Consider the following 12,449-nt stretch of genomic DNA (forward strand, 5'->3'; position numbering starts at 1 on the left):
TACGGCTAGCGCAGATAGCCCTCGTGTAGCTTTGCGCGAAATTCAAAAACAAAAACAAACAAATAAATGAATTGAAAACAATCTTAATGTTATAAGCCTGGATATCTGAGTTTTATATATCGATTTGTTTTAGACGTAACTAGCAATTAAATGTGTCGGCTTTGTAATTTTTGCAAGTTATGTTATAAGTATCTTGAAATTAGTGGCCTATAACATACTGGATGAGCAGCTTCATCTTTTTTAGATGTACTGATACAACCTGCTTGGCTTTTTATAAGATACTGGTCTTACGCTGGATAGGTTATTTGCTGAATGCCTTACTGTCACAAAGAAGAGTTATAGAGAAAAAATTATCATGAACAGAACTACAACATTTTGTTGAAAATTTATCTTTTGAAATTAGAAAGCTAAAAAATATTAGAAGATATACTTTGTATTAATGGATTGTTTCGTTGGAGTTGTTGGTGTCCGCCAAAAACTGCTTATAATATTAGAATAAGTCTCATCTGCAAAACAGTGGTGGGTGTAATACTAATATTACAATTAATCTTACTCATTAGTTGGAGCTTTCTCTGCATTTTACATATAAAACGAACGATATCATTCAATATTTTTTATCAGTTCTTTACGCTACGGGTTTTAGCAGGAAAAACAGCATATGGACACACGGACCAAAGTGCAGAGCGGTTTGTTTTTCTGTTTCTTTTTTACAACGAGATGCGAACCATGAAACCTCAAATTGGCTGTTCAGGCAAGTTAACCCTAGGCCATATCCCGTCCCGATATAGTTAATTTGTCTTGAAGAAATTAATTATTTTGCTGGCTGTCGTAACGTAAATGCAATTGACACCATTGATTTGTTTATTTGTTTTATTGAATTTCGCGCAATGCTTCTTGAGGACTATGTACGCTAGTCGTCCCTAAATTTCAAGTGATAGACCAGAGAGAAGACAGTTAGTCAACATCACCCACGACCAACTCTTGGACTACGCTTTACCAACAAATAATGGGATTGATCGTCACAATATAACACCCCCACGACGGAAAGGGCATGTTCGTTGATGGAATTCGATCCCACGACCTACAGATTGCGAGCTGACAGCCCTAACCACCAGGCCATGTCAGACACTTAAAACCAGTGAGTTAGGATAGATAAGTTGGCATAGTTTTGTTACAGATCCAAAATGTGCAAGTGGAAATCCAAACAATGCATTTTTTTTTACTGGTACCTCAGTAATCGCTCCTATTAATGGAGATAGTTATATAATAATCATTTACAGTTCTGGTTTTATAAGTGTTATACAAGTTTAATTTGACTTAGATTTTAAAAAATCTTTTAGATTAAACCTGTTTACAACGTTTGCTTTGGAAAGTATTATACATGTATATGTTCTAATTACAACAGGAAGGTCCTATGTCATTTCTTTGGTCTGTCAAGAAGGATCCGCCTTCATATTTTTTCGGCACGATTCACGTCCCATACACGAGGGTGTGGGATCACATTCCTGCCAGTGCCAAACATGCCTTTAAACAATCTGACAACGTGTTCTTTGAGTTGGACATGATGGATCCATATACATTCAGCGCTTTGAGTAACTGCCAGCTACTTCCACAGGGAAGAAACTTGGTTGATGTGCTTCCAGAGGACCTCTATCAACGGTTAAAAAGTCACCTGGATTACGTGAAAGTCACATTACCTTCGTGGCTGACTGCTGACCAGAGAAGTCGGGGATTGTATGCAGATTATATCTTCAACATGATGACTTTTAATTGGGAAAGAAAACGGCCAGTCTGGGTGATGCTAATGGTGAACTCTTTAACTGAAAGCGACGTCAAGACACGAGGAATTCCCGTGTTAGACCTTTACCTTGCTCAGGAAGCTGAGAAGTTGAATAAACAAACAGGAGCCGTGGAGCATCCTGAGGAACAATGTCTGCCGCTTAATGGCCTTAATTTCTCTCAGGTAGGACTAGCTGGAAAACAATACGTGTTATAATAACGTTGATTTCGATATGGAAAATATAAGATCGTGTTTTTACTCAAAAAGGGCCAATGAATGTACTTGATTTTAGACGACTATACACCTTTCAAGACTTCTTTATTGACTAGAATAACTATTCAGTCACTCTTTCATTTTCGTACTTACAGGAAATATGTGATGTTTTCATGTTATCGCAGAACGTAATATGGATTTGGGTTTATTTGTTCTCTGGGTATATGATTGCTGGGTGTAATGTGTGGTATTTACCTTTGCTAAGGACAACTTACGGTATTCGTACTTTTCCGCTGAAGCCAGTACGAGATATTCATAACTGGTTACTGGAGACAATGCGTAGTCTTCTTACGTTTTTGCTGGAGATTATATAGTATTTTTACACTCGAATGTTGGCCATACTAAGTGGGCCGTCATGTTTTTTTGTTGTTTTTTTTTCATATCAGGGGTTTTATGTGTGGTATTCGTATCTGTTACACACGATATTATGTAATATTTACTTATTATAATGTTCTATTTCTTTTTGAAAGTTGTTAAGGGACACATTTGTAACGAGATGTTTTGTTTTGTAGTTTTCCAGAAAGTATGTAGAAAACTTATTTCATTGCTGGTGACAATGTATTGTGTTTATACTTGAATTTTGTACTTGTTTGCTGAGGACAACATATTATGTTTATACTTGAGATAGTCTACAAATTTCCACATACGTTCAAATAGAACTGATTTATATTTCATCATTTAACTACGAGCTTCAACCGTCATTACAGCTAACAAAATACCACAGCGAATAGCAAAAAAAAAAAAGAGAAAGAAATGTTTCGAATAACCTTAACGTGAGAAACGTTTTATATATTGACTTCAACCCAGAATTCTCTCATCCTCACCACTTATTTGCTAAAGTGAGTATGCAATGAATATTAAACCTCTTTTGGCTAATTTAATAGCCATCAGAAGCCGCATGTTATTTTTTCACGTAATATGCCCTCTTTGTTGACTTTTTTTTTAGGATATCCACTTTTATATCGTATATACATGGTCTTAGTAGTCTTATACGATATTTAGTTACGTTTCTCTTTTGTATTTTGTCAGAGATAAACGGCATGCAAACATCTCTGTTGTTTTTATTAGATCACTACGCGGTGAAAAGCTTGAAGACACAAATTTGTAATGTTTTTATACCATCAAAGAGTACGATGAATGAAATTTTTCTGTTTCTGCGTCATATTATACAAATGATGATCGTGTAAATGTTGACTTTTGTTAAAAAGTTTAGAAATAAACGATGTTAGTACTCGCCAAAGGTATAGTGCTACAAAAACGCACCTGAGCGCCGTTTCGGCGCCTGAGATTGGAACTGAGTCCCGACATTTCAAAGACTGAAAACATCTATATTTAAAATAAGTTTGTGATTCCTCGTGTCCACTTGTACACAGTAGCACACACACACATTGTCACTCTCCCTCAGGAGCTAGCTTTAGGCAACGTACGACTGCCCCGGCTCAAGAGGAGGTGTCAGAGCATTATAATGGTGAAATGTTTGTTGTTTGTCACATGTTTATTAAGACACTGTGTGTTTAAAATGATACGACTTTGTAAGTCTTATTATGCACAGGTAGTGTACAACGCATTATGAAATTCAAAATGGATACTAATAATATTTGCAGACTGTTGTTGCTAAAATTGAAGTTGAAGGAGACTAAAAGTATTGTATATATGGTATCTAGTTCATTTTTCTTCCTACTTAATTTAAAGGATGTTGCGTGTTTTCTCTTGGTAATGTATGCGTATTCAATTTATTACTAATGTAAATGATCTCAAATAATTAGTGCTGAATATATTTTCTTTACTTAAAATGGATTTACAAAAATGGAAATTAGGTTTGGAATATGATATATTTACCCTGGTAATGATGTCACACGTATGATAAATTTTGGCTTCGGCACAGGTACTCGCTATATATATAAAATGGCTAGAAAGCCAATTATTAGCAGCGCCATAGCGGCTCATAGTTTTGAGTTTTTCAAGTACAAACTTTTAGCTCATAGCTCCGTCACCTCTTGACAAAATATAAACGTCTTGAAAACTTATGCATCTCGTCGAACATTTCATCCGACATCATACCACAAGATCTGTCATCAATGGACTCCAACAGGTGGCGACAGCTCACACACATTAAGTTCGAAAAATCGTGAGAGGGTACAAGAAATTTGAATATAGCGGAAATGGGGTGTGAAGAGTGACCTGTTTAGGTGGTATTCATTAATACCAGTTACTGTAGATTAAAAAGCTGAGGAACACGAGAATGTAATGAGAGATGACATAGATGGCAAAGTAACACAATAAGCTATAAAGGTGGGAGGAATTTGGCGACGATTAACAAGTTATATTACGCCCAGGGTACATATAGTGATCCGTCTCTCCTACTACAATACGACTTACAGAAGCTTTCTACTAATATTTCATTCACTGTGGAACAAGTACTAGAATATCTTATTGTAAACTACACTTAATCGTATGTTTGTTTTAATTTCTAAGTAACTTTGAAAGATTCGCCAATATATATCTTATGATTAATTCTACAATTTTAAGTGTACATTGGTAATAATAGCATGCAGTTGTTAGTGTTACAGCGTATATTCAGCAAAACAGAACAGCTCTGCCACTTATGAAACATACAAATAAGGAATCTCGTTATATTTCGGAAAGTAACTTGTATGTGCACCGATTCTTTATATTTAAACGAAATCGGAAAACTAGTTTCACCAGTTTCTCGGTCTTTTGAAACAAATGTTGGGCAATAAAACATGTTTATTGTAAAATTAATAAAAATTTACATGTTTTCGTCACCATGTATAAAACAACCGAACCTCCGTGCATTGTTTGATGCCTTAAGCCAAACGTTGTTCTTGGTTGTTTTTTTAATATTTCATTACATGCAAGGTTTTAATGCTTAGGATTATCATATACACCCCCCTCCCAAAAGGCGCTTATTGAACTAAATAAAGATTCGATTAGTAGAAACGATTTCTTTCATTTTGTTTTGTGAATGAATTTGCTCAAGAAAATCTCCGAAATTTTGTTTAATTCTCAACTAAAGGACAAATAATGCTCAGAAAATAATATATGTGAAGTAACCTGGTGAATATTTTCGTAGGTTTAAAAGATTGAAGGAAATAACAACTAAATTGGAAACTATTTTGCAATGTAGAGTATTGGAAATAATTATGGAAACAGTGAATTAGGTATAAAATGCAAGAATTTTAAGGTGGCCCTCCATCGATTGTATAAAAATAAACTCAGTCATAGTACATCATATACTATATATATTCTACCAAAAGTCATGGGGCACGGGTAGTTATGAATAAAACATGTCTTTATTCCAAGAACTTAATAGCGTGTCGGCCCCCCTTTGGCCTTAATGATTGCTTTAATGCGTCGTGGAAGACTGTCTACTAATTTCTGGTAGAAAGCTGATGGTATTGTACTCCACTTCTTCTTTAAAGCATTAGTAAGCTCCACTACTAAAGAGGGTCGTCTTGGCCTTGCCCTAATTCTGTGTTCCAGTTCATCCTAAAGATGTTCTTTCGGGTTGAGGTCGGGGATCTGTGCTGGCCACTGCAATGTTCCGATGTTACTCTCTTTAATCCTCGTGTTCACAATCCTTGCTTTGTGACATGGAGCGTTATCATGTGGGAAGGTGTAAGGGCCGGTACCATAAAACTGCCACAATGTAGGACACATAGAATTGTTCAGAAAATAAATGTTGGACTCAGCATTCATGGATCCATGCACTGCGACCAGTTGATCTAGTCCATACCACAAGAAGCACCCAGACAATGATACTGCCACCTCCAAACTTCACTGTTGGGACAACAAACTCAGGTAATAAGCGTTATCCAGGCATCCTACATACCTTTCAGACTGGAAGAGCGTGTAGCGTGACTCGTCCCTCCACAGGACCGAGTTTCATTAATCCACGGTCCAGTTTCGGTGTGCCTTGCCCCATGACAATCAACGGTGTGTATTTATATTTGTTATCAATGACTTCTGGGCTGCAGCTCTTCCGGGAAAATTCATGGCATGTAGCTCTCGAAGTTTCGCGGAAATACTTATAGGATTGCCTGTGGCTGCTCGCATCTCCAAACACAGATTCTCTAGAGTCTGAGGCGATATGAGGTAACCAGCCTTCTCAAGGCGCGCAGTCAGTATTTTACGCCTATCTGGTCGTTTCTCGGGCTCATTGTCACCTGTGAACTTCCATTTTTTCATGGAAATGCTTATTTGTTGCGCAATAGCACGTACAGACATTTTCCAAAAATAACGTCCAACAATCCTCCCCCTCTTAAACTCTGTTAGCTCTTTCCTTACACTCATCGTTCGGCGTACAAATTCGAAATGATTTCCGAGCGAACCGCTGATCACCTTTATAGGCCAAACTATTTGCATATTTCGTCGTCACACCCATTTTACTGCAATCAGAGGTGTGTCCCATGACTTTTGGTAAGATAGTGTATGTTGATTGTCTACACCGTGTCTGTCTATTATCCAACCAATCAAACAATACCACATCATCATAATACCTTTAAGAGCAAAGCAGTCATACTATTCCCAGCAATATCCCCCAGGAAAGAAATGTCACATAATAAAGGTTAAGAAACCAAAGTTTTGCCTGGTAATGAGGGACGTGATGAGGGAGAATTTCATGTATCAGTAATGGCTGTATAGAAACTCAAAAGATGGTACATGAAACTAGCATTCACGATAGTAGAAGCAGCCAAAGTAGAAAGCCCAAACACTTCAAAAGTGATGTTAGCTAACTCAGTGTATGTTGTTTACATGGTATATGACAATCTAGTAGAGACCTTGCCAATGATGTAGCTTTAAGGGTAGGTGTGAAAATAACCTCCCGAGCAGTAAGATACATTAGCATGAAAGGGTCTCAGTGAATGCGTAGCTGATCAAAAACCACTGCTTAGCTGCTTATTATATACTATTTTAGTTAACCGAACCTATTTTGAAGCACAAAATGACTAATTATTTGTTTATTTTCTACAGGTAATTTTTGCTTTAAATCATACTCTCTTCCAACACGAAAACATACGGAATGGAGGCGTTCAACTGACGTACACGACGGAGGACTTAATCAAACATTACAACTGTGGAGACTTGAACTCTGTGATCTTCAGACAGGACACAATTTCTGTGCCATATCTAGTAAATACTTCGCTGCTCTTAAGCGACAAATCTATTGCCAATGCTATCGACGAGTATTTTAAAAACGAACTGATATTTAAGCGGAATAAAAATATGGCTGAGAGAGTGATTGAATTACTGAATGCATATCCAGATGAGAGTTTCTTCTTTGCATTTGGTGCTGGTAAGTTTATATGTACAACATATGTAAGTCTGTGAGGGTGGTTGATGAAGAGGTTATTTAAGGAAAATGAATAAATAAGTTTCAACCATGTCATTTTTTCGATACAAGTATAATTTTTCATAAGTTTGGTAACTAGCAAACAAGCATTGTCCCTGATTGTAAACTCGCTTGATAACTATCGAAATTTGTCCTGATTGTAAACTCACTTGATAACTACCGAAATTTATCCCGTGATTGTGTTGTCGTTGAATTTTTTTCGCGCAAAGCTACTCGAGGGCTCTTTGCATTAGCTATCTCCAACCTTCAAGTGACAGATCAGAGAGAAGTCAACTCCGAACACTACCAGTATGTGGGCGTCACAAATCGAAAATCGTGATTTGATCGTCACTTCTTAGACGCCGCGAAGTTCGAAGTGCGATCTATTTGATTTTTTGCGGTACAGGATGTTAACCACAGAACTTCGAATCCGGAATGCTTACCTGCAAGGAATAAATAGAACGAAACTTTCGTGACTGTAAACTCACAAGGTAACTAACACTTTGTGCCGTGATTGTTAATCTCTCAAGATAACTACGAAACTTTGATCTGTTTTTTTGCTAAGTTGTTTTTCGTGCAAAACTACTCAAGGGCTATTGCGCTATCCGTTGCTAATTTTCAGACTAGAAGGAAGGCAAAAAGGTAACTAGTCAACATCACCCACCGCCTAGTTGCCAGCTTCTCAAATCGAATAATGTGATTTGATCGGCACTTTTATGACACACCAACGGCCCCGAAGTTCGAAGAGCGATTATTTTGTTCTTGATGTTAGCAGTAACAGGGCATGAACCACAGAACCTAGAATTCACAGTTCAGCCGCGCCCAACCTTTCGTAATTGTGAACTAGCAAGATAACTAACAAATATTGTCCTGTGATTGTAAACTCGCAAGGTAACTTTTAAACTCTGTCTTATAACTATATACTCTCAAGTTAACTACCTAATTTTGTCCCGTGATTGTGAATTTCAATGACCCTGTTAAAGCAGCATGTTTCTTGATGGATACAGCTAATACTTGATATTCTTTTTTTTCATGAAGCTACTTTCCATTTTTACTTTCGCTGCCATTTTTACCGCATGTTCCTTCTTTATTTTTATATCTAGCTGTATTCTGGTTAGAATCTTCTAATGATCGAAAATATAGTTTTTCATTTTACAAATTAGATGACTTCATGTATTTAAGTGAAATATTACTAAGGTATATATATAAATGGCTTTTTTTTTCACGACTAGGCAATCAAAACATAGATTTTCGAAAATAATCAATAACTTCTGATAAAAAAAAAGCTACCTACAAAGATCAGAACTAAAACGTTATCAAGTAATGAATAAAGCTACAGTATTTCAGTATACTGTGGTTACTACTGCTAGAACTATGGAGAATCATTGTACAGAAACTTGAAACAATTAGAATGCGTTGATCAATCAACTGAAAATCTTCGTTGTTAACGATATTTTTGGCCATAACGACAATAACATTTCGGCCAACTTAAAATATATAGGCTTGTATCACATGTAAATGTAAATAAAAGGCTAAAAATAATAAGTAACATATAATGAAAAATATATAAACAAATACAAATTATTGTATATTAAACATTTTGATCAATATTATTGAGCGAACAAACTAAATTAAGAAAGAATACAACTTACTTACAAAACATAAAAACATATTGCTTGCTTCATGCACTGTAACCGATTCCTTCTCCCTTGAAAAGCCGTTTTTTTATGATCATTCTGAAATTTCAGGATATGATGTCCGCCTACAAAAACACATTTTGTCACTGTTGCTATACATTAATAGGAACCAGAAGTTACTCAACGTAAGAAAAAAAATACACTAAAGCTTACGTTACTAAAAAAAAAGAAGAAACAACTAATATAATGACTTTTAAGATTTGAAACTTCACTAATAACATTCAGAAGACAGACAAGACGTTTCACTCGTTATTATTTTTAAGTCTTCTTACTGTACTGATAGTTAACTAGCAAAAAATGTGGCAAAGTACATACAGTTGTAGAGATATCTGATAACACTGCTGGCAGTTTTAGTCACAATAGCGATAATAGACAAACTTCATAATATTATTAGAGAAAAATTTCTAATTTTTGTTTGTTGCTGGAAAAGCACACACACAATTGCTATCCACAGTGATTATAAACTTCTTGGTGTGGATCATAAAAGTAAGTAATAAAATATGACAAATGTCTTTTTAAGCATCTAATGAAATATATAACGTTGTTTTGTTTTTTCTTTACGTACGTGAATAATTATGCCTACCAAGTATAATATGAAAAAGCAATAGGCTATGACGTCAAAAGAATGAACACAAGAGAGATAGCTCAAAAATTCAAATATAATTTTTATATTAACAAGGTTCAATGTCATAAAATCGGACGTAGTTAACTTGCTAGGTTGCGTATCGAAAAATCCAAGGTTCCAACCTCAATATGTCGCTGTATGCACACTTTCAGCTGTGAAGAGTGTTAAAACCATGACAGCCAATCCCGCTATTCGTTTAAAAATGGTTGCGTAGGCGGCGGTTGTTGCTTACTATTTGACTTCCTGCCCTCCAGTGGCTCAGTGTTAAGTCTGGTGGCTTACAACGCTAAAACTTCGGTTTCAATACCCGTGGTTGGCAGAGCACAAATAGCCCATTGTGTAGGTTTGTACTTAACCAAAGCCTTCCACCTACTCAGCAGTTCAAAGTTATGGATAGATATGTCTGAATTTTAAATGGGATTTCTGACCTGACCGTTCACCTCATATGATGCATAAAATGTCGTTCAAGTTGCAATATCAATACCAACGAGACTAGTAGTAAAAATACAATTTATATTAGACTTATTAAACTATAAACTTTTCGAAAGTAACGATTATTCGATTTTTCTTGAAGCAACATCAAACTTTTATTCGTTTATTATTGGTATAGTGAAGACTGGTAATATAATGGCCTTAATATTTTTGTTTAGATTCTTCGCACGGTGGTATATCATTATTATGAGAGTTATAGTATATAATGTAAATGATTTGCACCGCTGATAGGTTTTTTATGTTATTTATTGAACCGAAATTAAATTTAACCCCGATTCCATTCTCGAAATTGAACGCTTTGCAACTATAATAGAAGCTAGTATTGACATTCATGGTCACATGCTAATTTATGTGGGTTGGGCGCAGCTCGGTATTTAGTGTGCCCGGAATGAGAATTCGTGGATTTACTGTTCATAGCCCGTTGCCGCAAAAACGCGCTTCGTACTTTGGGGCCGTGAATGCGCTATTCAATTAGATAAGAGTAGCCCAAGATTTGATGGTTGGAACTGTCGACTATTACTTCAAAATCAGGGAGGGCTATATACGTGAAATCTTATTTCACTTCTTACTTAGTAATACTAAATATAACGTATTAGAGCTGGTTCTGTAAAATCATCACAATAAGTGTGAGCTTTAAAAGGCAGAACAACTCTTCGGTTATCTTATTTGCAGTATTTCTAACGTAAAGGTATTTCTAGCATTGCACATAAAAATGTTGGTATATTAAATAGAAAATTAATCAATTAAACTTACTGTGGGAAGAACACAGTATTACCTTATCAAGCTTATCGTTGCTGTTGTTGTTTTTTCTTAGTGCAAAGTTACACAATGGATTATCTGTCTTCTGTCCACCGCGAGGAATTGAACCCCAGATTTTAGCGTCGTAACTCCAGAAACTTATCGCTTACCCACCAGGGTACGAGATTTAGCGCCCTGGTAAAATAACATACGATAAAAGCTCCAATGGTCTTTATATATTTTGGTTTTCTTTGGTTATAGTTCTGATAATAATGAATATTTTTACTGTAAAGACACAATTGTACAGTATTCAGTATTGTCTTTGTAATGATATGATTTGTGCGAGATTTTCATTTTCATCAGAAACATTTATTTTTTCTGAAGAAGTATAAATAAAGACCCAGAGGGATTCGAATCCACGTTTCTGATAGTATAAGCTATATAATCTCGAATGCCACAGTCCTCAGCCTTTATTTCATAGTTTTTGTTTGCGATGGCTAAAAATTAACATATTCCACGTAACGAAATTTAGGTAAGACTAGAGTAGGTTCGAATGTCGTTAAGCCCAGTCATTCAATTTAAAAAAACAAAATCACATAGAACTGGCTGTGTGTCACCCTCAATAATTCCAGAAAATCTATCACATCTGATTTTACTAAACTAAGAGTAATATTAGGTCGTCAAGATGTTAATGTCTCGGAAAATGGCCCTGAAATTGCGTGTCTCTCATGAAAGAATACGTAAAACTCTAAGAAATATGGAAAAACTCCATAAAGAAGGTGTTTGGGTGCGTCACGAACTCTCCGATGATCATCGTTTCCAACGTGTAAATGTTGCTTCGTCTCTTCTGGCGCGTAATGCGCGTGAACCATTTTTGGACAGAATTGTCACCGGTGATGAAAAATGTATTCTCTATGCGAATATTAAACGCCAAAAACAATGGCCCAGTCCTAGACAAAAACCACTTCCTACCCAAAAACCTGGACTCCATCCACAAAAAGGGATGCTTTGCATTTTGTGGGACATCAAAGGAGTAATTCATTTCGAACTCCTCAATTCACAGCGAACTGTCAATGCAGAGATCTATAATCAGCAACTGGAACGTTTAAATCAAGCCCTTCATCAGAAACGCCCTTCAGTCGTCAGTCGGAAAGGTGTTCTTCTGTACGACAATGCACGTCCACATGTGGCAGTTTGACGCAACACAAGATTATGGAGTTGGGTTGGGAAGTTTTCCCCCACCCACCATATTCTCCAGATATGGCACCATCAGATTACCATCTTTTTTTGTTCGCTGCAACATCATCTTAATGGGAAAACGTATGCAAATGTGGATAGTGTTAAAGAGGACATCAACATGTGTTTTGCTTCAAAGAAAAGTGATTTCTTTAATCAGGACATTAGCAACCTGATTGTAAGATAGAAAAGCATCTTCGATAAGAATGGAGACTATTTTATTTAATAAATGTTTTGTTTTGATATAAAGCGACA

General features: G+C 36.1%; 1 protein-coding gene across 2 annotated transcripts in view; it reads left to right on the top strand.

The window, feature by feature from the left end:
* LOC106458227 (metalloprotease TIKI1-like) overlaps positions 1 to 12,449 on the top strand; it is a 64,389-nt gene that overhangs the window by 25,390 nt on the left and 26,550 nt on the right. For both annotated transcript variants that reach the window (XM_022384374.1, XM_022384375.1), the window contains 2 exons: positions 1,406 to 1,963; positions 7,049 to 7,370. In XM_022384374.1, coding sequence (XP_022240082.1) covers positions 1,406 to 1,963; positions 7,049 to 7,370 — 880 coding nt within the window. The remainder of the gene's footprint in view (positions 1 to 1,405; positions 1,964 to 7,048; positions 7,371 to 12,449) is intronic.

The sequence above is a fragment of the Limulus polyphemus genome, unplaced genomic scaffold (assembly GCF_000517525.1).
Source record: "Limulus polyphemus unplaced genomic scaffold, Limulus_polyphemus-2.1.2 Scaffold431, whole genome shotgun sequence".
Classification (NCBI taxonomy): Eukaryota; Metazoa; Arthropoda; class Merostomata; order Xiphosura; family Limulidae; genus Limulus; species Limulus polyphemus.